This window comes from Canis lupus, chromosome 20 (assembly GCF_003254725.2).
Source record: "Canis lupus dingo isolate Sandy chromosome 20, ASM325472v2, whole genome shotgun sequence".
NCBI lineage: Eukaryota > Metazoa > Chordata > Mammalia > Carnivora > Canidae > Canis > Canis lupus.
In genome coordinates this window covers 25,317,174-25,345,135 of record NC_064262.1, presented here as the reverse complement: position 1 = coordinate 25,345,135, position 27,962 = coordinate 25,317,174, and the positions used below count along the sequence as shown (strand labels likewise).

The 27,962-nt window shown below is 37.4% G+C and overlaps 1 protein-coding gene across 35 annotated transcripts in view; it reads left to right on the top strand.

The window, feature by feature from the left end:
- SLC25A26 (solute carrier family 25 member 26) overlaps positions 1-27,962 on the top strand; it is a 193,777-nt gene that overhangs the window by 86,637 nt on the left and 79,178 nt on the right. For 13 of the 35 annotated variants that reach the window (XR_004807612.2, XM_025456504.3, XM_035703497.2 and 10 more), the window contains 2 exons: positions 9,311-9,415; positions 10,737-10,784. The exons of 8 other annotated variants lie outside the window; for them this stretch is intronic. Coding sequence is in view for 22 of the 27 variants with exons in the window: in XM_025456504.3 (XP_025312289.1) it covers positions 9,311-9,415; positions 10,737-10,784 (153 nt within the window). In the remaining 5 variants the exon portion in view is untranslated. Of the gene's footprint in view, positions 1-9,310; positions 9,416-10,736; positions 10,785-13,108; positions 13,170-24,280; positions 24,421-27,962 lie in introns of those variants that run through there. 14 more of the 35 variants (XM_035703499.2, XM_025456505.3, XM_035703503.2 and 11 more) reach the window with 6 other exon arrangements.

Genomic DNA, 27,962 nt, shown 5'->3' with positions numbered 1-27,962 from the left:
TTTATTTATTTGAGAGAGAGAGAGAGAGAGAGAGCGAGCACGTGGGCAAGAGAGCACATGCATGAGTGGAGGGAGGGGCAGAGGTTCCCTGTTCAGAAGTTCCCTTCAGGGGGTTTGATTGCAGGATCATGGGATCATGGGATCATGACCTGAGCCAAAGGCAGATGCTTGGACTGAACCACCTGGGTTCTGTCTTTATACTTTCTTAAAAATACTTACCAAAGCCATTCAGTATCTATTTTCTCAATAAATGCTTGGGAAATGTATATACTGCCTTCCTATTTTAGTACCTTGTTTCAGATTCATGGATCGAAGATCTTTGGTTTCAGATTCATACAGGTGTGGTTGCTAGAAATAAGAGAAAGAAATAGGAGAATTTAGGAGAAGCAATTTTCATGGGTAAAATAAAGAGCAATGGGAAACATTTAAAGCTGTCAATGGTCAGAAAGGTTTAGAGACCTAGAGAAAATAAATAGTTTCGTTCCCTCATTGTTCTGTAACACATACTTTGATAGAAGATTGTTAATTTGCAAATAGATTCTTAGAAACAATAACCTATTGTTATTGTTGGTATCCTTTGTGTCCACAATTGCTTTGTTGTAGCACTTCTAAGTATATGAAAGAAAGAAAAGCACAGTGCCCTAATAACCATCCCCTGTAGCAGCACCTTGATTAAAACTTAATGATGAATCAATAAAACTATAATTACAACCTTCTACCTTATGTTTGTAATTTGGAATACAGTAAAATCAATCAAATAAGATTTAATATGTAACAACAGTGAGATAGTCTTTTGTGCCATTTTTATTAGGAAGTTTGCTGCACCAAATCTCTAAATCCCTGCCTCAATTATTTTGCAGCTCAGCTTTCATCAGACACAGAAGAAGCCCTGTGAGAAGTAGAATCTGTAATTAGATCAGAAGGGTTGGGGGCAGGTTTACTCTAATACAGCAGATGCTGTAACATTACAGCTATAGTGATATTTTAAGTCTTTAAGATTTTACTTTTCCCAGGTCTTATCCTACTTTTGGCTTAAGTTCATATTGTTTGCAGAAATAAAAGAACATTGACATTTCTTTGCAGCCTAATGTAGCCACTCTGAATTTAATGTGTACATGGGTGACAGATGTGTGGATGTCCCTATATACATAGATGCAGGTTGATTATCCTTTTTGGCCACATTCTAATTTGGGATTGAGAAAGCTAGGAAATATATCATGTTTTGTAGATACTTTTCTGACAGCTTCTAATAGTAGTTCTCCAAGTGCAGCCCAGAGAGCACCTACTTTAGATTCAGTTGCCTGGGCAGGTTACAAATGATGATTTTTGGAGATGGCACCCGGAATCCTGCATTTTATTTTATTTTTTAAAAAGATTTTTATTTGAGAGTGGGAGAGAGAGAATAAGCGGTGGGGAGGGGTGGGGGGTAGAGAGAGGGAGAGACAGATGCAGACTCCCTGCTGAGCAGAGAGCCCAATGTGGGACTTGATCTAGGACCCTGAGATCATGACCTGAGCTGAAGGCAGATGCTGGATTGACTGAGCCACCCAGGAGCTCTGGAACCCTGCATTTTAAACAAAATTCCTAGGTATTCTGGTACTCAGTGATATTTAAGCACCACTGATTTAGAGTCATCAAAAATTTAAATGTATATTCCACTACTAAATGTTTTTACTGAATTGGTTCAGCAGTCCCACACTGAGGAATATGTTAGTTAGCTAGTGGCTCAAGGAGTGCCATATACTGATCAGAAGTGCAATTCCTTTTGTCTTCCTCAGAATTATAAACTTTTAGACCTACTAAAAGGCCTAGTTTAATAAAGACTGGCTAGTTCTGAGGGTGGCAGTGCACTCAGACATGTCGATTTGGATTTTGGAAATAAAGTGAGGGTGGCACCAAGACCTGACATTTCCTTCAAGGCCCATGCCATCTAAGATGCCTTGAAAACAAAGGCAATTTATGTTGTTTAGCTTATCTACCAACTGACAAGGTCCTTGGACCTTCTATGTGCTGTAGTCCATACAGGGCTCATTGGTTATAAGCATATGGATTAAGTACATCATTAGCACCTCATTTTTTTTTCCAGCTTTCCCACTGAATTGGCTATTTGGAAGTTCATGCCTTGATTCAGTGAGGAGTGTTTGTCAGCAACAAAACACATGTTAGTTACCATTGTGTTTTCCCAAGTGGGACTTAGGCCATTTTTGATTATGTTAATATGTTTTAAAATACATTTATAGGGGCACCTGTCTGGCTATGTCAGGGGAGCATGCAACTCTTTTTTTTTTTTTAAACATATTTTTAAATTTTTTATTTATTTATGATAGAGAGAGAGAGAGAGAGAGGCAGAGACACAGGCAGAGGGAGAAGCAGGCTCCATGCACCAAGAGCCCGATGTGGGATTCGATCCCGGGTCTCCAGGATCGCGCCCTGGGCCAAAGGCAGGCGCTAACCCGCTGCGCCACCCAGGGATCCCGAGCATGCAACTCTTGATTTCAGGTTGGTCAGTTTGAGCCCACAAAGGATATAGAGATTTCTTTAAAAAAAATTAAGGATCTCCTGAGTGGGTCATCTGATTAAGCATCCAGCTCTTGGTTTTGGCTCAGGTCATGGTCTCAGAGTTGTGAAATCAAGTCCCATGTCGCACTCCTCACTCAGCAGGGAGTCTGCTTGAGATTCTCTCCCTCTTCCCCTCCTCTTCCCCCTCCACTCCCCACTCATACACTCTCTCTCAAATAAATAAATCTTTATAAAAAGACCCTGAATTCCTTAAAAAAATTTTTTATATGTATTTATAGTGGTTTTTTTTTTTAAGATTTTATTTATTCATGAGAGACACACAGAGAGAGGCAGAGACATAGGCAGAGGGAGAAGCAGGCTCCCTGCTGGGAGCCTGATGTGGGACTCAATCCCAGGACCTGGGAACACAACCTGAGCTGAAGGCAGATGCTCAATTGCTGAGCCACCCAGGCGTCCCGTTGTGCACATATTTAAACTCTCTAACAGTCTTCTGAGTTCAGTCAGCTAAGCACACCCTACTTTTCAGCTGTCTCCGCCATATGAGCCTGAGTGAAAGTGAATGTGCAGAGCAGGGAGAAGAGGGGGACAGGACCTGAGAGTCTGTCTGGGCATGGCATGGCCCATGTCTGGTGATGATCCTGCTTAAAGTATAAGCATGAATGTACAAAGAAAATTATCAGGGAAGCTTTATAAAGAACAGTTTTCCCCACCATCCCTCCAGTTTTTCTTTTTTTAAGATTTTATTTATTTATTTTAGAGCAAGAGAGGAGTGAGAGACTGAGCAGGGAGAGGGATAAAGAGAGAGGGTGAGAATCTTAAGCAGAGTGTGGGGCTTGATGTGAGGCTTGACCCCAAGACCCCAAGATCATGCCCTGAGCTGAAATTAAGAGTTGGCTGCCCAACCAACTGACCCACCCAGGCTCCCCCATCCCACTAGTTTCTTAATGACTTCCTTCTTTAACACATTTCAGTTTGTTTTCTGTTTTATAGATTTTCTTTTCTTTCCCTGTTATAGTATGCAGCATTAGTTCAGATGATATTGATTCATCATCTAGGAGAGTGTATTTCATTGACTATCTTGTTTAATTAGTGGTCAAGAGGGAAGGGAAGCTCTGTTGGCTTTTTATTTAAGAGCAGCATCAGTTTTTGGAACACAAATTAAGTTCAGTTTTATAGAAATAGTGAACAAGATTTTCATGTAAGATGATGAAGTTGAAATAGTTTCAAGCCACAAGAGTGTTACTTGGTCAGTTATTGCCATTACAGTGTAAGGAGGAAAACCAAATACTTCTCTCCAAGGACCAAACTAGTGATGATAGGATTAGTTACTTCTGAGCAAGTCTGCATTTGACAAACCTTTACATTTTCAGATGTTATTTTGTTAAAATTAGGGTTCTTGGTGGCATAATGAATTAAATGCCACTATTACAAAATTGCTTTGATTTGTAATTGTATACTTTTCAATATTTGAGTGCCTATTCTCTGTCGGACACTGTGATGGGTGCTTAAAAACACAGAATAAGAAATTTTGATTCCTGTCCTTGGGGAACGTATAAATAAATTGGATATGTTTATTATAGAACTAGAGAATACATGAGGATTTCTGTAACGAGGTAGCATATGGATCATAGATGGCAAGTAACACAGATCAGAGTTGGAACTCTGACTTGTCACATAGCTTATTTGCTGTGTGTCCGTTGACTATTTACTTAACCTCACTGTGTTGCCGTTTTCCTTATCTAAAAAAACAGGATTAATGTGCCTCACTTACAGTTCTTCTAAGGATTAAGTGATACATCACTTAAGTGCTCAGCCTAGCATCTAGTCCAGTAAATATTGGTTCCAGTCCATGTCACACCAAGTGCAGGATGTAGCACAATTTTAGAGTTTTAGAGTTTGGGGAAGGAATCACTTCAGAAGATGATGAAAATTCAGAGAATTTCAGTGACTCGTTCAAGGTTTCCCAGCTGCTGTGGACTGTAAAACACTATTGTAGAATGAATGGTTAGACAGACACTTCTCTGCATACTTCCAGGAGCACTTTCGTCTTTTACTTTTCATAATATTTTAAAAATGGCAAAAGTGATGCAGAATTGGCAACGAGATGTGTATTACTCTGTAATATTGTGAATTCTGAACACTTTGTTTTGTTTTTTAAAGATTTTATTAAGTGATCTCTATACCCAGTGGGGCTCGAACTGACAACCCAAGATCAAGAGTTGCATGGTCCACTGACTCAGCTGGTCATATGCCCCGTTGTGGGTTTCTTAAAATAAGAAAAGGTTAGAGTTCTAAAATGTGCTGTTGGTTACTATGGTGGACAAAGAAATGGTCTCCTAAAGATATCCTAGACCCTAAAATCTGTGAATATGTTATCTAGCATGGCAAAAAGGACTTAGCAGACAAGATCAAGTTAAGGATCTTGAGATGGGAAGATTTTCCTGGATTATCTAGGTGAGCCCAGTGTAATTATAAACATCCTTACAAGAGGAATACAGGGAAGCTGAGGAGAGAGGCTTTAAGATGCTGTGCTCTGTCTTAGAGAGGGACCACAAACCACAGAATGCGGGTAGCCTCTAAAAATGAGGGAATAGATGCTCCCTTAGAGCCTCCAGAAGGAATACCACCTGGCTGACAATTTGGTTTCAGCTCAGTAAGACCTCCAGAATTTTACGAGTAAATTTGTGTTATTTTAAGCCTCTTACTGTGTGGTAATTTGTTAGAGCAGCAATAGGCAACTAATATAGTTAGCATTAGATGTCAGTCTCCTCCACTATCAGATTTTATGTGTGTTGAAGTCTACACCTCTGTCCATGGGGTTTTTGTCACCTCCTGTGAAACCACAGCTCATTTCTGTTACAGAAAGGAACAAAAGTGAAAAAGCCATTTAAGGCTAAAGTTTTCTGTAGAATTGTGTGAACAGCCTTCACAGACAAAGCCTAAAAGATGATGTAATTATTTTTGTTGAAAAGATTATTAACCTGATAATCCAGACTTCTGCCTAGAGTCTGGATTATCAAGGATAGTAGTTTTGTCAGAGACAAGACTAACAAAAATGAACAATTTTTATTCTAGTGTCTATTGGCTGTTTATATGAGTGGAAAGAGTCTAGATGTAAAGAATGTATTATGGGGGGACGCCTGGGTGGCTCAGTGGTTGAGTGCCTGCCTTCAGCCCAGGGTGTGATCCTGGGGTCCCTGGGATCGAGTCCCATGTTGGGCTCCCTGCCTCCCTCTGCCTGTGTCTCTGCCCCTATCTCTGTGTCTCTCATGAATAAATAAAATCTTAAAAAAAAGAAATGTATTATGAATTTAGGTGCCCCATCAGTGGATAAAATTTAAACTCTAAGGATGGTAAATCAGGAGTTAGAAAATTGCTGTTAGGATTATTTTATTGGCAGCTGTGATTCCATTAGTAACCAGGAGATGGCAGAGTTGACACACAGATGAGCTGTTCCATCCTAGAGGTTTTGATTTTAAATGGTGGTCTAGAAAGGTACGTTAGGTATTCTTAATTTGGAAACCTGCTTCCCAGAATTTTGAGAATTGTACAAAGAAGGTGAAATAAAATACAACTAAGTAAGTTGTGCATTTCAGAAATTTTCAGGGTGTTGAGGTTCCTCTCCCTCTTACTCATTTATCACATTGGAGTTTACTCTGCAAAGCCCAAAGCAGCCTTTGCTTTGAATGTGATTAAATTTTGGCTGTATTCCCCTTATTTAGGTTTCTCTGTTGAGCTTACTGTAGGTTTACCTGTCTAAACATGAAGAATTAACTCATACTGAACTTTGAAACTTTAATTTCATTGGGTGTACATATATATGATAGATCTTTGGTGAGAAATAATTCTCGAGATGATAACCAAAAGATATGGGTTTCACCCTTACTTCCTAACCCAAGTAGTGCTCTGACCCTCCCTAACCTTTGTCTCAGATTGATATGTATTTAATCATGCTGACAATTGGCTTCTAGTATCGGAGGCCTATTAACAGGCTGTTGATTAGGTTTCACCAAGAAAAATAAAAATCAGACAAGTTACTGTGAGCTGCGTTGGCCTGGTTGGGGAAAGGATGTTAATGGAAGACACTATTGGTGATGCCCAGTGACCTTGAAGAGCATTTCAAGAGTGAGAGGACAGGGGTGCCTGAGTGGCTGAGTCTGTTAAACATCTGCCTTTGGCTCAAGGTCCTGGGATTGAGCCCTGAATTGGGCCTGCTCAGTGGGGAGCCCATTTTTCCCTCTCCCTCTGCCTCTCCCCTGACTCCTGTGCCTGCACACACCCTCTCTCAAATGGATACATCTTAAAAAAAAAAAAAAGATAAGTGAGACAGTGACAGGTTGGCTGTGTAGAAGGTAGGTGGCTGTGGCAATGAAAGAACCAGAAAGAACCAGATTTAGCAGCATCTCTCTCCCTTCTTCTTCCTCCTCTGCCCTCATACCTTTTATCAAACGGGAGGGTGAAGTTCACTGTAATTTTTCCCCTTTTTACACATTTAGTCTTAGCACCATAGTTTTATATCTTGGTGGTTAGTTAATGCTAGATGGAGACATTCAGGTCTCCATTGCAAAAAACAATTCAAGTTAAACACGTCAAGTAAGTTTTTATTTACGTCAAAGAAAGAAAAACCTTGACAGCTTCATTATCAATTTTTAATCTGAAGTTTGTCATGCTTTTTGGTATGTTTAATTCTAATGAAGCCAGTATTACATTTTAATGCTGACAAAAGATGGGAACATATATTTTCTTTATGTAAAATCTTAGTCATTTTGTCTTCTGATAGACCTCTGACATATAAAACACTCTTGGGTTTAATGAAAATGCCACCATTCCTGTGTCATGGAATCATACTGAACCCTAGATTTGTGAGGAAAGAATGCTCTAAAGAATGGATTTACCAAGAGACCCACAGATAACATTATTTCCTTTCATGGAATCACAATCCTGTAACATGTTTTTGTTCTTGTGCAGTGAAATACCCTGTTGTGGCTCAGATTCAAATCCAAGAAAGATCAGAGTTAATAGAAAACCAAATTGAAGGCAGTGGAGTCACTGGAAGAAATAGACAGTGGCCTCTCTCTTATGCCAAAATTGCCATGCCGTGCAAGTCAGGAAGCCGTGCTGGGGTGCTTTGTACCTCTTCAGTTAGCGAGATTGTTTTTCATCTGAGAACCTTTTCAAAGTTTTTGTTTTGCTTCTGTATTTTTGAGAAATAAAAATATAATGTAAGAACATGAAGGGTTATGAAGCATGAAGTTCCATAAATATTTATACCAAGCCACACAAGGAGACAATTCCTATTTTCTTGACATATTGGGGTTGTACTTCACTCTTGACCTCTTGAATTGAAAAATACAAGGAGTTAGTGAGCCTTTTTCCTTCTTTTCTCTTTTCTTTTTTATTTATTTTCATTTCTTTAATGAGTTTTAGATGGTAGGAGCTATCCTTTTAGGTTCATGTAAGTTTCAATGATCTTTATTTTCTGTCCTTGTTTATAAGTATGACTTTAAAAGTTTACACACTTATCAAGAATAACATGATTTATGCCCAGTTTTAGGCCTTAGTGGTAAGGTGTTTAATTTGTTTTTTGCATGTGTGATTATCTCTAAATTAAAAATAAGTATTTGTCAAGGCTAATAAGTAGGATTGCATTGAAAAGCATATTTTAAAATTATTTTTAAAGATTTTATTTTTTATTAGAGTGAGAGAGGGAGAACATGATTTGGGGGAGGGTCACAGGGAGAGGGAGAAACAGACTCACCGCAGAGTGGGGAGCCCAATGCGAGGCTCAATCTCTGGACCCTGAGATCATAACCTGAGCCAAAATCAGATGCTCAACTGCTTGAGCTACCTGGACTCTAAAAAGCGTTTTTTCAAATTAGCCCTTTCATTTTATTTTCTCCCTCATTTAAAATCTTTGGTCCATAGCAGATATATTTACTCTTTGATATTATGTTTTTTTTTTTTTAATTTTTATTTATTTATGATAGTCACAGAGAGAGAGAGAGAGGCAGAGACACAGGCAGAGGGAGAAGCAGGCTCCATGCACCGGGAGCCCGATGTGGGATTCGATCCCGGGTCTCCAGGATCGCGCCCTGGGCCAAAGGCAGGCGCCAAACCGCTGCGCCACCCAGGGATCCCTCTTTGATATTATGTTAAAGAAAGTAATCAAGTAGTAACACCTGTTGGGTTTAGAGAATTTAGAAATGCTGGTAGGCAGAAAAGAAGTAGCAAAATTACCTGTAATCCCACTTTGTGTGTGTATGTGGGCAGGGGGCTGTCTAGGGTGCTGGGGTTGGGAACTAGTTGAAGCTGGGGTGGTTAGTAGGATAGAAGATGAGGTGTAATCAGCTGACGAGCAGTCTTGGATCTATTGCTGTGTGCATTATTGACAGTAAAGGAAAAGCCCTTTTGATTCCTTCTTTCAACCTATTTGAAATGGCTGTCATGTGAACACTAGATGATGCTGTTCTAGCTGTTAGGGATTCAGAATAAGTAAGTAAATAAGCAAAGTGTTTCTTGCCATTGAGGCCCTCATAGAGAGGAGAGATGGACTTAGAACAAAGTATGAGGATTGATACAGGCAAGACAAGGGAGGAGAGGTTCTGGGCTGACAAAATAATGCATGTCCATTAAGAGTCCAAGTTTTTTAGGTTGAAAAAATACCTTTTGATGTCTTGCACTGAGCATGTACATTATCCCTTTTTAACTATAATTTTTTGCTTATGAAGAAAATTTCAATTTTCACAGCAGTTACTTCTTTTTTAGGATGTAATTAAATTATATATTTTAGGTTGCCTGCCTGATTCGAGTTCCTTCAGAAGTGGTTAAGCAGAGGGCACAGGTATCTGCTTCTTCAAGAACATTTCAGATTTTCTCTAACATCTTATATACAGAGGTGAGATGTATTTTTAAACTATTTTTCTTTATTGAGAAAGGTTTTATAGTAATTAATATGAATATTGTGATTTTTCAGATCAGAAGTCTTAGAAGAGACCATAAAGCTCAATTTAATGCCCAATCACAGCAGCTTTTTATACTAACGATATCTCTGCCTTTCCGTTTTCAAATTTAATTTTAATTTTTTTCCCCAAATTTCTAAACAGCACATATTGAGTTGCGTATATGTTCTACATTGTAATTGTCCTGTACTAGTTTCAGAATCAGACATGGAATAAATTGTGAAAATGTGGAGTAAATAAAGCTGTCATAATAAAATGTTACTACAAATTTGAGGACCTGAGGAAGAGAAGTATAAGAATGGACATAGAGGGACGCCTGCTCAGTGGTTGAGTGTCTGCCTTTGGCTCAGGGCGTGATCCTGGAGTTCTGGGATCGAGTCCCACATCGGGCTCCCTGCATGGAGCCTACTTTTCCCTCTGCCTGTGTCTCTGCCTTCTCTCTGTGTCGCTCATGAATAAATAAATAAAATCTTAAAAAAATGGATATAGAGACTAGCATTATAACGTTTATATTAAAATTAATTCCTTTTTTACTTGTTAATGTTATGGGTCAGAAGTTAATCTTGCTGTCCATGTCTCTAGGGACCATCGAACTGCTCTTCTTTGTATTCTTTACAGAAGCCTTTCTTTTTTTTTTTTTTTTTTTTTAATAGTAATTAGTCATGTGGAAATTTTCAATGTGTCTAGGTTTTAGAAAACATTTTTCTTAATGGTCCCTTTGTCACTTAGGTGAGGAGATACTGAGTATTTAATCATAGGACCATGAGAGCAACTCAGTAAAGGGACCTTGTTGTTAGTCAGGTGGACAGTTAAATAAATCAGGGCTTGTCCAGAGATATTTATTACCATGGAGAGATTATTAATGAATTTCTGATGTCTTCTGATTGAAACTATGAAATATAATTCTATTTTTATATGAAAGGACGATTGGCATTTGGTGCATTTGCTTTTCGGAATTTTTTTTTTGGAATATTTTTATATAAAACATCTCAAGTATAATTTTCAGGAGCAGAAATTTTGAAAACAATTGAAGTGGTCAGTTTGATTATTTTAGAGATGTTCCTATTTAAGGGGAACTGACCTGAGCCTTATATACTTTAGGTCGGTTTGTAACCTTTAACGTCTTATGGAACTGTGCTCATTGTGAATGTTTTAAAACTCTGACTTCAGAAAAGGTAAATTTGCCTTTCTCAGAATGTCATTCCAAACTTTATGCTATTCTGACTTTCTGAGCTCTTGGTCTTTTGTTTGTTTCAGGGCATCCAAGGATTGTATCGAGGCTATAAAAGCACAGTTTTAAGAGAGGTAACTCACTTAATTTCCAGTATTGAAGTATGAAAGAATGCTATGCCTTTTTGAGTAAATTTATTCAGAGAAATTTTTATTTAAAAAATAAAAAAGGGGAATTATGATCACTTTTTGAAACACTGTTTAGTCTTATCCCGGTTCTTAGCCCTGATGAATGGGCAGAATGGGTTTGCTGGAAGAATTGTCCTCCAGATGAAAATGGCACTCATCCTGCGCTTCATTGTTGCTAGAGTGGCCAGATGTTTTCGGCTGAAATAGCCGAAACAACTACTAAGAAACAACTACTAAGGGTAACGTACCAAGTTAATAATTATCAGAATACACAGAATTAATGAAAAATTGGTAATGAAAGAAGCACTTGAAGAGACAAGTGTCTCAGAAGTCTGTATCATGCAGTCAACTCTTGCCTTCCTCATAACAAGATATGAGCTGGGAAGTTCCATCTGGACTGGAGTGCTGGCCATGTGGGTGGCTTGCCACGCAGTGTGCCCCCAGCAACCACTTAACCTTTTGCGACTTCTAACACTGAAATTCTGGGATCCATTACATTTCTTCTTCTTTTAGTTGAAAAAGCAAAATGATTTTAGTATATTCTTATGGGAAGTATGTTTTAATTTTTACCTCACGTAGAGAACGATATTTTGAAGTTCAAAAGTTGATTTATACAAGATTTATGACAAGTCTTTGGTTTGGGATATAATTTTCTTTCTTCCTTTCTTTCTTGCTTTATTGAGGTGTAATTGACAACTAAAGTAGTAAGATATTCAAAGTGTACAATGTGATGATTTGATGTATACATATATATATTGTGAAAAGGATTGGGACAGATTTTCTATTAAATAAAATACAAAGAGGAATCTGCATACCTATGCTCTGTATTCTTTTTTTTCTATTTGGAATCCCCTAGGTGCTAAAATGTTTGCATTTATAAAAATGTTTTTAATGTAAATAAACATTGCTATAATTAGTAGAACATTGAAATTATTTGAAGTCCCTAATTTTATTCCCAGGTTGTTTTTGTTTTGTTTTTTTACTATAGACTACAGTCTCTTTTATGAAACACCAACACTGGTACATGTTATTTGAAGCTTTGATTTCTGCAATGTAACAGCCTTTAGGGTAGTGTGGTGTGGTTAATGTAGATATTTGAAAAACTTATTTTGAAGGAAAACTGAATGTTTCAAAATTAGTTTATTTGTGTGATGGTGAGCTTCTGTTTTTCAAAACTATCACCCATACTATATCTTCATTCTGTACTTATTTTCTAACTCACTAAACATGTGTGATTTACTCAGATTTCACTAGAGTGCAGCAAACCAGGGGTGGGGGGACACTGAACCTTTTTTTATTTTTCTGAGAGATGCTGAATAAATGAATATATTTATGTGCCAGGCAATACTGGTTTTGCATACAAACAGATAAAACACATGGTTACAACTGCATTCTATTCTTTTAAAAATTTGTTTTGACATATGTCACACTAATAATTAATTTCTAGGCTTCAGATTTTGCAAATAGTATGACCCTACCAAGATGACTTTGTTTACTGAAAATGGCAGTGCTTTGTTGGAAATTTAATTGGGGTCTTCTGCATTATGCGTATTCATAAAAGATCCTTCAGAACTGATTTTAGGTGAAATATTGCTTTTGTACAGATTTTCTGATAGAACGAGAGAAGAATTATCACTGAATGAAACATAGCTTCTTTTCAGAATGAGAAATATAAGAAGTGATATATCTACTTTAAACAAAATTTTTACATTACAAATAGTTTCAATTCCTACATTATTCTGACACCAATATCAAATCTTTTTGCCAAGAGCTTGTCTGATTGTTTCAATAAGAAAATACATTGAAGCCTTAGTGAGAATCACCAGGAAACTCATATGGTTATTCTGTGTACAATTTTTCCTTTAAAACATGTTTTATCTCCCTAGTGGTAGCCTATTAGAATGAGATTGAAGTTTGAATCCATGCATTATAAGATAGATTATGTCTGTTCTTTAGATTTTGTGAATGCCGTCCTTTTTTTTCTTTTTTTCTGTGTTTGATGTTTTTGGAGATCGAGTGTTTATCCCTTATGTTCTCTTAAATTATTTTAGTTACTGTGAATTTTAGATGGAGTCTAAGCAAGGTCAACAGATTATACCTCATCCCTTCAGTATTCGTTTGTCTCATGATCTTGGACAAATTAGATGCGGCCAAGGACTGTGCTGGAGTAGTGTCATTGTAATAAGATGGAAATGGGGAGCAAAACCACAGCTGCTTTCCTAGTCAGACTAATTTCAGAATGTCCATTGTCCTGAAAGTTCTATGGAGAGCAGCCTCATGATCTTCTTTGTGAATTAAAAGGACTTCTAAAGAGGAAGAAAGCTGAGAAAGGCAAGTTGTTTCAAAAGAAGTAAGAATGAGTTAAGCTCTGCAAATGCATTTTATCCATAGATTCTCCTTAGCATCATTTTAAAAGTCCTTACTCTGTGTTGGACACCATGCAGAACATTTTTGTCCTCAAGGATTTATGTTCTTGTGGGAAAATGACTAGGAATAGACAACTTTATAGTGCTCTGGTGATACATAGGTACAAAATGTGGCTGGGGTATAGAGGAAGCAGTGCTTGAATGGTACTTAGTATTTGTTGCATTGATATAAATGAAATGTTGACTTAATTCTCAAAGGGGTGGCAATTAGAAATAGTCAAGGAGACAGGCAGTGGCAGATGTAACATTATGAGCAAAGGCACAAGGGTGTAAAAGCACCTGTATACCTTGCTTAGCTCAGCAGCATTGAGGTTTTCATGCCTACAGAAGAGGCAAGAGTGATTTCCCTCTACCTCAGTTCAAGTGAGGATGCTGCAAGGAGGCACTCAACCAGGTAGGGTATTTGCAAGAAGAGGTTGAGCCTCCCTGTAGCTGGATCCCTGCCAAGGGACTGTAGTACAGCACATGCGAGTAAGCCTTGGAAGAGCCTAGCATGTGTCCCCCAGAATTTGGAGGCTAAGTTACTGGTGTTTGACTCTTGTCTGCATAAGTCTGATGGTAAGATGGCAGTTGGAGCTGCCTCAGTGGCAGGGAAGATGTTGCCATTGTGATCATGAATGACTCCAGACTTCTTTTTGGTAGATAAGAGTAGCTGCTATGGAGAAGTAAGATGGATAAGGATTATCTCCTTTCTCTCCCCACAGCTTTGCTGCCAGGCTTCAATGAAAGCAGCTCTCCCACCAAACTCTGTTACACATGCAGTCAAAATCAAGCAGACCAAACAGATCACTCAACCTGTTCTATAAGTTCATTGAAGCCTTGGATCTGTCCCTTTAGGGCCTCCAAATTACCACGGATTGAAAAGCTCACTTCTAGGTAGCTTTTCCATTGTAGTTACCCTTCTTGTCTATTTTAGACAGTAGAATTCCCCTCATGCAGTGGCTGGAAATGGGTACCTTTAGGAATCAAGCCTCAGGATTATTCTTCAGTGTCTACCCCAGCTCTGTTGTCTGCTTCCTCAGTTTCTCTCCCCCTCAAACTCTTTCTTTCTTTCTTTCTTTCTTTCTTTTTTTTTTTTAAGATTTTATGTATTTATTCATGAGAGACACATAGAGGGGCAGAGACACAGGCAGAGGGAGAAGCATCTCCATGCAGGGAGCCCGACGTGCGACTTGATCCTGGAACTCCAGGATCACGCCCCGGGCCAAAGGCGGTGCTAAACTGCTGAGCCAGTCGAGCTGCCCTGCCCCTCAAACTCTTGATGTTATATAAATCTGTATGTTTTATCAGAGACATAGGTGTTTATGTCATAGGTGTTCATTTGTTTCTTTAGCAAAATATTTTCGGGGTGACTTTTTTTTAATCACTTTGTAAAGATGACCATCTCAATTTTATGCTTGCATAGTATTCCAGTGTATACATGAGCCATTGGTTTCTTGTTGGTGGACATGACAAACATGTTGCAGTGAATGTTCTTGTTCTTATGTCATTTTGTATTTGGTTGAGGATGTTTGTAGATTAAATACCCAAAGTGAGATTGCTTGGCTAAAGGTGTATTACATTGGTAATTTTGATACATATGGCCAGTTTGCCCTTCGTGGAAATACCAGTCGACACTGTTTTTTTTTTTTTTTTAAAGACTTTATTTATTTATTAGTACAAGCAGAGGGGAGAAGGAAAAACAGGCCTCCCTACTGATCAGGGAACCCAGGGCAGGGCTTGATTCCAGGACTCTGTCTGTTGAGGCAGACACTTAACCGACTGAGCCACTCAGGCACCCCACAGTTGACACTTCTGTCAGCAATTTAGGAACTCTTTTCCTGTGCCTTACCAACGGTGCTAGCAGTCTGAGAGGCTAGTTTCAGTATAGTTTTAAATCTGAGACTGGGCATGTGAACATATATCCAAGAACTATTTTATTTCCTTTACTGTGAACTGGTTGTTTGAATTAAAGTCCTGGTGAGAATGAGATGGAAAGATCCATCCATGTGCTTTCTAGAGAGCCTGTCATGTGGGATGTGTTTAGTATGCTTAGCAACTGGGAGGGCTTTTGACAGGAAATAACACCTAAGTGTGAAAGGCACCTCTGCCCGGAACCAGCTGCCTGCTCTTGGCAAGTTACTTAACCTCTCTGAGCCCAAGTTTGCCCATATGCTCTAAGAACTTTGCATAGACTATTCTCATTGAACTCTCAGCAGTCTTACGAAAGAAGTATTGCAGCAATATGGTCTGCTAGGGGACTCAGATGAAGAAACCTGACTCTAGGTTGTGAGGTCCTTGAACAGCCATACAACCTTGATCTGTCTGTGTTTAAACATCCGAATGCCATTTAATGATTAGTAATGATTGTGTTTGAATTAGAGGCCAGCTGTTGGTATTACTTTTAAAGCTTCTCAGCCACAATTGGAGAATGTCTTTTAGAGAGGAATTTTCTATTCAGTTAACAAAATGCAACCTGCAACTGATTTTATATTCACTGACTACTTCTGTAGGAAAAACAACATATTGGTTATAATAATGTAGAGTTGCCCTTACTGGTGTTTTAGTTGGTCAAAATTAGTAATGTAAATATGTTGGGAACTTCTTTTTTGATTGTTCTCTTTTGGGTCACATTGATAATTTGCTGGAATTTATTTCCCAAGTAAGATTATACATTTAGAGAAAGGCTTTCTTACTGAGATTGCAACACTTGAATGTTTTCCATTGAAAGATGTTTTGAAGCATCTGTAGCTAGAACTTCTGTTACTTATTTACCATCCTTCAGCCTGTGTACTATTTCCTGCTTTCATTATAGTAAAAAGAAAAAAAAAACAAAACCAAACCCAGCACTATCTGATAAGAAAGAATTTTTTCTCCTGGTGTCACTGCGTGTATCCATCTCTCTGCATATGTTTATATTAAATTGTTTTCTTTCATTTCCTTCTTTCTCTTGTGGTTTGTCGTTAACCTTTTTTTTCTGTTTGGCTTCGTACAATTATGCCTTGTGTAGTTAGATACCATATAAATTTGCCTTGAAAAGAGCTATTGGATTTTTGCCTCTCTGTAGCATGCACAGGCTTGTAGCATAACATAATGCCTTCCACAGAATTAGCACTCAGTAAATATTTGTTGATGTTTCATTCCTTTAAGTCTGATTAATTTTTATTCAGATGCTGCTAGCCATGATTGACCACTTTAGAATGCTGAGGCAGCTCTAGGGGGACTGGGAATTAGGCAGGGTGGTGGCTCAGCCTTTTGATACACTCCATTATAAGACCTTTGCTTTAGATAACTGACGAAGTACATATATAGATTTCTAAGATTTCATTCTTCTTAAACCTTGAAAGAATCATTTTTATAAGCCTGGTTTTATCACAAAAGTAGGAATTGCTGTAATAATTTACTTATTTTCTATATCCTACTAATTCCACCAAAAAGGAAAAAGGTGATTATAAATCTTTTCAAACTTTGAATGTGAAATTGTTTTTCGCTTAAAATCCAATGCAAACATATTGAACCCTGTTTTAATCCTACATAATTCATTTTATTAACTATGACCAAACAGAACATCTGTTAAAATTCCATAATGTTAGCTTCATGGGAAAAGAAAAAAAAATCTGTTTGCTTTTGGAATTTTTCCATTGTTTTATTGTCCAGGCTCTCAGTAAATGTGTAACGGGATGTTCTTATTAATGGGAATATTAAACAAATGAAAATGAGATACCCCCTTTAATCACAGAGGTTTATAAAATGAGTCACTTAATTGCATTTACAGTATCATAACTTTATACTGTAGAGATGTTCTATGGAGAAGGAGTGATGGTTCATTCTTTGAGAACCTAAAGTTGTTACTCCTCAGATATGAATTTTAGCCTGCAATTTTTCATCATCTCTTAAATAAACAAACATTTTTAGAAAGAACCATTTAGTAAAATTATCTTAATATAGAAAAATTACTCTAGCCCTTCAGTGCATATTTTCTCATGTTTTGTTTACAAGAAACCAGCTGCTATTTACTTTTCTCATTCTTTGGACACATTTCCTTTGCTCTGTGCAGTTTTGAAAATGCTGCCTATTTCCATTGTTGCAAGATGGCGATGCTGTCTTGAAGGGACACCAGTTCCTGTGGATAGGTTTTACCCACTCTTCTATGTACACACATAAGAAAGGTACTGGTTAAAGGTAGAAATGATCTCATAACTCTTCTTCATTTTAAATGTTAGCATCATAAACCATTATGTTGAAGTACCTCTCCCTCTCTGTTGTTTGTATTTTTCATCCTATATGAAATATCCTCTTCATCTCTGTAATCAGTGTAGATTGCATTTAAGCTGCAAACAAGAGAAAATCTGATGCCATTGGCTGTAGCAGGCAAGGGTTTTTCCCCTCCCTGTGTAACAAGAAAGATGTAGTCATTTGAGTCTGAGGCTGATGCTGATTAAATGAGAGCATATACAGGAAACAGGCTCTTTCATTCTACTTGGTTAACTTTAATATTCTGGCTGCTTTACTCATGGTCACAAAATGACTGCTCCATTTTAGGCATCATGGTCCTCTTCCAAGCCTGAAGAATGGGGAAGGGCTGGAGATAGTACTAGCTTGTCACTCTGTGTACTTGGGAAACAAAAGCTTTCTTGTACCAGGTGTCTTAGTGCCTTCCTGAGTTGAATGGGGAGTAGGAAGTTAAGTATATATGGAGCTTTTCAGTATAGGCAGTGAAGCCTGGCAAATGGGGTTGGGACTGCTGTTCCTGAGTCGCCCTGTAGTGTCTGCCATATTCTGGCTACCCATGCTTTTCTAGCTCAAGGTCCATTTCTTCAGAAAGGAAACCATATTATATACCTCACTTCATCCCATTCTCTGGTACCCTCTTGAGGATATCCAGAGCACTTGTCTGTTCTTTAAACCGTAATATCTGTTCTTTTTGTTGCCTTTGTATTTTTGGGCACCAGCGTGGAAACTTTTCTTTAAAAATCACTTGGTGGTTCCTTTGTAATTCTGAATTGTAATTATTCTGAAAGTGGAGGTTTACTTCAAACTTACTAATTTTTTACACAGTTTTGATTTTAAAGTTAAGATCACAGAATACCTTTTTTTTTTTTTTTTAAGATTTATTTATTTGAGAGAGAGCGAGCACAAGTGGACTGAGGGGCAGAGGGAGAAACAGACTTGCCACTGAGCAGGGAGCCTGATGCAGGGCTTGATCTTGTACTCAGGGGATCCCAGGATCATGACCTGAGCCGAAGGCAGACACTTAAACAACTGAGCCACCTAGGCACCCCTAATTTTAAAGTTAAGATCTCAGAATACCTCTGTTAATATATGTAGACATTTTTCTTAAAAATATACATAAATCACAATTGAAATAATGGCTAGTGCTTGCTAAGTACTTACCCTGTTCCACTTAAGGTACTAAGTTCTTCACGTATAGTACTCATAGAATCCTCTCAATAACCTGAAATATCCCTACTTTATAGAAACTGAGGTTTGGTAAGGTTGTGGTTCACTCAAAGTCTTGGATCCAGTAAGGGAGGGAACTGAAGACTCCTGAGCCCATGATCTGAATCCCTGTGGTCACCTGTACATTTTGCATTTATATGCAAATAAATTTTTCTAGGGAGGAACATATTTCAAATTAGTGGTATCTTTCTTCAATTCTTATACCTTTAAGTAGGCATTAGTGCTAGGAGTTTGGGGAAAAATATGTTCTTAGCAACGAGGAGTCTACATGACTTTAAAAGAAAAGTTAGAGTATATAAACCTAGAGAATCTGCTTCAATAGAGATGCTCATGAAGGACAGTGGCTCACAAGTGCATATTATCCCATATGTTTGTGTGATTAGCTCTTATCCGATAGGCGGTACTTCACATGTTGCTTCTCTGACGGGGTCTACTGTGACCTCTTTAGCTAAAACTCTTGCCCCAGCCCCAAGCACTCATTTGGTACCCTAGATTTGCACTCTTATCTGAAATAATCTTTTCTTGTTTATATACTTATTACCTGCTTCCCTCCCCAAATAAAAATATATGCACTGTGAGCATATATTAACTTCTTTCTGTTAGCTCAACACCTACAGGAATGCTTGACATGTAGCACACTCAGAAAATATTTAATGGACAAATCAATGACTTAATCATATTTGCTTCTTAGAAGTAGACTAGTTTTAAAGTACTTAGATATTGAAAATCTCTAGCAGATGCTTAGGCTAAGTTGGATTTGGCAAGAATTATGGAATCATCACTTAATTCCCAAGCAAGGTAGTGTTTTTCTGTCATGTAAACTTGCTGCACTTCAAATGAAGTTAATTTTCTCCTTGCCTTTTACCATATTTCCTGGTATATGGTGCCTTCCACAAATAGTCTGTTATGATTTTGTCATTTCTAGTTAAGGGTTGTTCCTATGAATGTTTCATATATTTAAAACATTTTTTTCAAATGATGTAAGAAAATAGCAAACAACTTATTCATGAAGAAAATCTTTCACCAGATATAGGCACGTTACATACACTGAACACTGTGGGTCAGAAATTATTCTTGAGATTCTGAGTAGTGTATAATATCTTACTGTGTGAACAAACATTATTTTATAAGGAGAATTAAGAAACAAAAGAAAACCAAGTTTGAAGGAAAAATTTAGAATTTTTTGTGTGTAATTCAAGTATTGTGTTTGAAGGGAATCATTTAAAGGACCTTTTGAAAATGATTGTGTGTTTGACTACTTGGTTTCATATTACCTTAGGATTATATAATGTTAATAGTCACAATTTGAATTCTGATCATTTACTTCACATATATTTTTCTAAGCCTTAGCTAAAAGTAGGATGTTTGCCCTGTTTTATAGATCAGTAATCTGAGGCTTGGGAAGATAAGCAGTGCAGGTAGTATGTGGCAGGACTGGAAGCAGAAGCCATGCCTTTGTGATCCAAAGTCTGCGTTTGTTACACCCTGCCTCTTGCTCATGTTTTGCAGATAAATCCACTGTTCTTTCCTCTTGGAATTTTTCAGTAGATCAGAAAAATAAAGTGATTTGAACCAAATCTGTTGACTTGAAATGGAGCACTATTTCTGAGGGGTAGGATTCTGAAATGTAGAAATGGAGCCATATATTCAAGTAGAACACAACCAGATGTTTCTAAACTAGAATTAATATGATTTCAGCATCCTTCCTCCAGGCTTTGTGAAGATGGCTTAAAAATGCTTTGGCTGCTTTTAGACTCTGTCCTCTTCTCCGTGGGCTTCAACATGTGTTCTGAGAAAACATGGGAAAAAGTGGGATCAGTGGGAAAAAGCTGATCATCTTTGGCATTGAAATGGTTTTGGTATTAGGCTAAGTAATTAATAGATAATTTATTGACTAATGGAGAAGGGGAAAGTGGTGAGAGAGAAGACTTCTTTTCCTTTGAGAAAATACTTGGCTTTTTAAATTGAATTTGCTGATACAGATGTTGAACTAAAATAATACACTAGAGGGTGCACAATGCCTGTGTTTTACATGTTAGTGGCAGAAACTTCCATTTATGATCTTGGAAAACTCTTGAAGTGATTGCCTTGGTACCTTTAAAAATGGTTCGAGTTAAGAAGTGAAACGCCAATATAATTAGTGTTTTCCAATCCAAGGTTCCTAAATAAATAAATTTATCTTTTGGTAAATGTATGCACAAATTTTTATTTGGGTTCGAATTTTAAAAATTTTTGTCATGGAAAAATGTCAAGGTACACAAAAATAGATCAGTAAAATGAATCTCTCTGGGCCTGTCACTCAGTTGCAACAAGTATCAACTCTTGGCCAATATTGTTTCATCTCTACTCAGACCCACACCCCTCCCCCACTTACCTTATTTTGATGCAAATATTACATATTACCTTATTTTATCCAAAAATCCTTCCCTGGGTGCATCTCTAAAAAGTAACAACAGGTGGCTATATTGTTAAATGTAACCAGAATGCTAGAACGAACTATGTCTGGGGAGGAGTATAAAGTGAGCAAAACCACATACTTCATTCCAAAGATTCAATAGATTTCATCTAAGGCTAACAAATTAAGAAACATGCTTAAGTATATTGTCCAGAAATATGGATGTTGGTATATATTTAACCAGAAATGAAAGCCAGTCACAAAGTGTTTCCTCCAAGATATTTATCAACTGCAAAGGGGAAAATAGTAACTTTACAGGTGGAAAGACTGACTGATGCTACCTTCAAGTGATCAAGGTTAACATCATCACTAATAAGATGTATTGACACCCTACATCCTCAACATGAGGTACCAGGAAGGACACAATATCACTGCTTTGATCTTCTTGCCCAAAAATGCATAATCTGAACCTGATCATAAGAAAACATCAGACAAACTGAAACTGAGAGACTTTGTACAAAATTGTGAACGTCATGAAAAATAAAGATGAATAATAAAGATGTCACATGTAGCAGGAGACACATGGATGCAGTGTGGGATACTGTCTTGATTCTGAACAGGAAGGATATTAGGAAAACATAAAATTCAAGTAAGGTGTGGCACTTAGCTACTAGTGTTGCTGCAGTACTGGTAGCTGGTTTTGATATCATACTCTGGTTATTTAAGTTATTAACAGGGGAAGCTGGCTGTGGGGTATACGTGAACTCCCTGTGCTATGTTAGTGACTTGTATTAAAGTCTGGAGATTATTTGGAAAAAAAAATAGCTGAAAAACAATGCCAGAAGACATTATATGAAATACTTTATTTTTTAAATGATCTTCTAAAATAAGGACAAATTAAACTTAAAACTTATGTTTTCAGTTTTTAATTTTTATCCAAGTAATGTTAGTGAAATTAGTAACAAGTCCAACAGTGTGGAACATAGGCTGAGAAGCAACGGTCTCCTGTCTTCCTTCTCCATTCCCATCTCACTCTCTAGAGCTAACCTCTTTTAACAGTTTCTGTGTTTAGTTCATCTTATTACATCCATATTTCTGGACAATATATTTAAACATGTTTCTTAATTTGTTAGCCTTAGATGAAATCTATTGAATCTTTGGAATGAAATATGTGGTTTTGCTCACTTTATGCTCCTCCCAGACGTGCTCGTTCTAGCATTCTGGTTACATAAATTTCATAACTTTGGTCATTTTAGAAATTTTAAGTCATGTGTTGTGTCTGCATTTTTTATCCTACAGACTTTCATCATCTTGTAACTTTCTGTTTACGAATTGAGGCTGTTCACTTCTTTTTGCTGCCTAACCCTCTTTGATTTTAGATTAATCCCACTTTCTGGAATGCTTCTCCCACTACACTTAATTTTGTTAGGTTGCCTGTCAGGTTTACCCTGTCCTTAATCTACAGTCACTTCTTCCATGATTTTTTCTGGATTGATTTTCAGAGTTGAACACGGTGAGCTAGTGTTGGTATTGAGATCTCATGAACAGTCACCCGGCCAAGTAGTGAGGTGGGGTTGTATAGTTGACCTTCAGGTAACTCTGGTGTGAAACTCAACTACTGACAGCCGGCTGTTGACCAGGAGCCTTACTGATAACATAGTTAACACATATCTTATGTGTTATGTGTTTTATATGCTGCATTTTTACGAGAAAGTAAACTAGAAAAAAGAAAATGTTATTAAGAAAATCGGAAGGGTGAGAAAATACATTTAAAGTACTGTACTGTATTTATATATATTAAAAAATCTGCATTAAGTGGGACCAATGCAGTTCAAACCTGTGTTGTTCAAGGGTCAATTGCATTTCCTTTTGTGTTGGTCTTGTGTCACACTGAAAGACGGATTTCAAGTAGACTGTCTTTCTGCACTCCCATCAGTCGCTAAAGTTTATTTCATATTTTAATTTGTTGAACATTTGGGGCATGAACTTTCTATTTTTCTCCTTGAAGTTTCTAATTGTTTTTGGGGGGATGCATTATTTACCTTTTTCATATGTTCAAGTGGGACAACCTCAAAACCCTTTTTATTTTTTGTACTGACTTTCTTTTTCTCTTGGGTATCTTGGACTCTTCCATCATTGTGTTCTCATCTGGTGTGGTCAGTCACTATGTCTGGACTTTGCACTGCCTTCCTGGGGTGGGTTTGATACTTCCTGGAGGTCTTAGAGTATAGTCCGGGTGTGGGATTTGGAGCTAGACTGCTTGGGTTCTACCATAGCTCTGCCTCTGACAAGCTTACGTCTCTGGTCCCTTACTATCCTCATCTACTTAAAGGCATAATGAATTAAGGATTTGGTTTATTTGTTTAAGGCCTTTATTTTATCCTGATTTTTTTTTTTTTTTTTTTTTTTTGCCATGTAACTTTCTTTAGTACCTAATAAAATTTACAAAGCTACTGCCTAACAGCATTTGGTGATAATCATTCATAAGGATTCTTTGGCCCTAAGTGTGTTTCCTCAATTCTTTTTTTCAGTAGGAGGGAATTATATCATTGAATTAGGATTCTTAGAGAAGTATTTTGATCTTACTGGTTTAGGGTGCATCCTAATTATATTTGGGAAATAAGTGGTTATGTTTGTATGTCTTTTAAACTGATACCAAGTATTCTAGTAAAACTCCCTTATAGCTAGATCCACATGCTGTGAATCTTCCCTGTTGTCTGTGAATTATTCCATACTTCTGTTTGGAAGAATGGAATACTAACCAAGTTAAGAATCACTTTGGAGGGGCTCCCGGGTCGCTCAGTTGTTTAATTGTTCGAGTCTTGGTTTTGGCTCAGGTCATGATCTCATGGGTCGTGGGATTGAGTGCTGTGTGGGGGCTCTGTGCTCAGTGGGGAGTCTGCTTGAAGATTTTCTTTCTTTGCTCCTCCCCCCACTTATATACACACATGGTGTCGCACTCATTTGCTCTCTCTCTCTAAATAAATCTTTTTAAAAAATCACTTTGGAATGAAGTTTATTGTTCTTTATGGGGCAAATGAAGTATGTCTTTGGCCTGGTAGGAGATATCAGTAATGTCTGCGTAGAGGAGGCTGTGATATGTGTTCTCTTGAGCAACCAAGATCTTATGAAAGTTACACTCTTTGCCAATTATCTGTTGGTTCACACAGTTGTTTACAGAGGTTCTTTTCTTCATCCTTACGGACGTTGAATGTGAATTTGAAAAAAGTGCATGTTGTTTAGATAACACATCTCAACCGTTAACTTTTTATCAAGTGAACACATGAAACAAAGGGCCTGGAACAAATATAGTAACTTCTTGGTAAGTAGTGACTTCTTACTGTCTTGTAAGCCATTTTATGAACTAACAGATATTTGCCTATTTAATACCACTGAGAAAACAGGTACTTGGTGGTGTAAGTAACTTGATCTATATAAAATAACTGTTCACAGAGGGTACAGTTGGGCTCTGAATTCTTTGAGCACTTACTTACGCTCTTTTCATAATGATGTATATATTTCCTTTTCTTTGTTGGAAGTATGAATGAATAGGTTTTAAAGTATATATTCTTTTCCCAGAATTCAGTGATGAACATTTTGCCTTATCTGCTTTATCCTCTTTTTCTATTTTTTCCTGAAACATTTTAAGAAGGTAGCAGATACCTGATACTTCATCATTAAATATTATATGTCTTCTATGAATGGAGTCGTGCGTGACCTCAGGTTGTGAGCTCAAACTCCATGTTGGGCTCCATACTGGACGTGGAGCTTGCTTAAGAGTCTCTCTCCCTTTTCCTCTGTCCTTCCCCCTCCTGTAAGAAAAAAAAGAATGGAGTTATGGTTCTCTCTTTTTAAAATTTTGTTTATTTGAGGGGACAAAGGGATAGAGGAAGAGAGGGAATCTCAAGCTGATTCTGCACTGAGCATGGAATCCAATGTTGGGATCGACATCACGACCCTGGGATCGTGACCTGGGCTGAAATCAGGAGTTTATGAAGCTAAGAGTTGGTGAAGCTAAGTTTAGTCATTAGATTAAGTTGGTGTTTTCTAGTTTTCTGTACTCTAAAGGTTCAGTTCTTTTTTGTTACTAAGAAGTAATCTATGGGGTGATATTTTGAGACTATGTGATTATCCTGTTCCCCAATAATCTTTCACCCAATAGTTATAATGTCTTTGGATACTTCTGCCGGAAGCATTTATTACATTGGTGATTGCAAAATTATGATTTTCCTAATACTGTCATTTTTCTCTGAATTTGTTAGCTGGCAGTCTTCGGTAATGAAGCTTTTCTCTGCTACTCCTCTTTTGCTCCTCACTCCAGCTCCAGCTCTTTTTAAAAATAGTCATATGGGGATCCCTGGGTGGCGCAGCGGTTTGGCGCCTGCCTTTGGCCCAGGGCGCGATCCTGGAGACCCGGGATCGAATCCCACATCGGGCTCCCGGTGCATGGAGCCTGCTTCTCCCTCTGCCTGTGTCTCTGCCTCTCTCTCTCTCTCTCTCTCTCTCTGTGACTATCATAAATAAATAAAAATTAAAAAAAAAATAAAAATAGTCATATGGACTCATGGATTTTTTTTAAAAACTGCTCCATCGAGGTATAGCATGTAACATACAAGTCACTCATGTAAAGTGAGAATTAATTGGATTCTATTATATTCATAGATCACACAGTCATGGATTCTTTTTTATTCAATAACTATAAGCCACTAGCATTATTCTTTTCTATGCTCAAACTGTCCCAAATTTGGCCAGTGGGAGCCTCTTCAAGCTCACTGCTCTGTTCTCAGGACATTTCCCTGATTATCTTTTTTTTTTTTTAATTAAAAAAGAAGATTTTTATTTATTATTTATGAGAGACACAGACATAGGCAGAGGGAGAAGCAGGCTCTCCACAGGGAGCCCAATGTGGGACTTGATCCTGGAACTCAGGATCACACCCTGAGCCAAAAGCAAATGCTCAGCCACTGAGCCACCCAGGCGTCCTCCTGTTAATCTTGAAGAACTTCCTCGTTGTTGTAACAGGGTGTCCTGATCCTGTTACGGGCCCCCTCTCTAAGGACCCCTTGATTGCTTTTAGTAGGGAGAGATATTTAGAAACCAAGATGTTGGCTTTAGGTGTATTATTGCATCTAGGCTTTTTTATTGGACAAAAAGTTTTTTTTTTAATGAAATACATTGTTTTTATATCCCCTTCCCGCTTCCCTATATTTATTTCAGACAAGAACAACAAATAGTTTACTTTTTAAGTTACCATATTGTTAAATTTGGCTATTTTGGTATAAAATTGACTATTTTTGGAGGTATAAATTTGAATACATGTGTCCATTCATATAACCAACCAGCACAATCAGAATGCAAAACATTTCCATCATCCCCTAAACTCTCTTGTCCTATCCCTTTTTTGTAGTCCTTTCCGTGTCCTTACTTGTAACCCCTGGCAGTGACTGATATGTTTTCCATCACTGTAGTTTTTTCTTGGTGAGAATGGTATTTGAATGAAATCATACAGTATACAGCATGCTCTATGCCTTTGAGATTCAGGCCCATCATTGCATGTATCTATAGTTTGTTCTTTTTTAATTATTCTCTTGTTTGGATACTCCACAGTTTATCTATTGACACTTGAATTCTTTCCAGTTTGGGGCTGTTATGAAAAGAATAGCTATAAATATTTTTGTATAGGTTTTTGTTTGAACATTAGTTTCATTTCTCTAGGGTAGATAATCATGAATGGGATTGCTGGTAAATCAGAAATAGGATCCATAGTAAGTTTTTGGTAACTTTATAAGAAGTTTATGTAGTGACTGTACAGCTTTGCATTCCTACTAGTAATACATGCTATAAGTCATCAGCACTTGTTTTGGACAGGATTTTGCCCATTCTTATAGGTGCATAATATCTCATAATGGTTTTAATTTTCATTTAATGATATTTAACATCTTTTCATGTGCATATTTTCTGTCCTTAGATATTCTTTGTTGAAGTATCTTTTCAAGGTTTTTCGTCCATTTTTTAGTTGAATTATTTCTTACTGTAATGCTTTGAAAAGTACTTTATATTCAGGATGCTTGTACTTTATCACTTATTATTTGCAGATATTTTCTGATAATCTGTAGCTTGTGTTTTCATTCCCCGAACCATATTCTTCATAAAATAAAAGCTTTTAAATTTCGACAAAGTCCAGTTTATCAATTTTTTCTTTTATAAATTGTGCTTTGGGTGTCAGGACTTAGAACTCTCCCCAACTCCAGGTCATGAAGGTTTTCTCCTGTGTTTTATTTTACAAGTTTTATAGTTTTATATTTGACATTGACATCTATGATCTATTTTGAGTTGATTTTTATTTAAGGGATGAGGTTCATGTCAATGTTTGTTATTTTGCATATGGATGTCCTATTCCAGCAGCATTTGTGGAACACTGTCTATTCTCCATTGGAATGCTTTTGCACCTGTGTGAAAAATTGGTTGGCCGTATTTGTGTGGATCTGTATCTGGAACAAATTTGTATTGGTTCCTTCCTATGTGTCAGGAAAGTCTTTGTTTTTCTTTTCCCACTCAGGTATTTGTATTTTTTGACCATCCCAGTCTTGAAAGATGATGTTTTGATTTTTGAAGACATTTCCCTTTGTTTCTTTCTTTAACAGAGAGGAAGAGCTGTTTTAGAAAACCCCCGAAACCTACATGTCTTCCATCATTTGTTTTTTTTTTTTTTTCCCTAAAACATTGTCTAAAAGAAAACCCAAATAAACTGTTAGGAATGACTAAGAACTTTCCAAAACTTAAGTTTTTTTTTCCCCCTTTTTCTTCCATTTTTCTAAGAACGAACTACTTTCTCTTAAATTAATCTACCTTTAATATGTATGC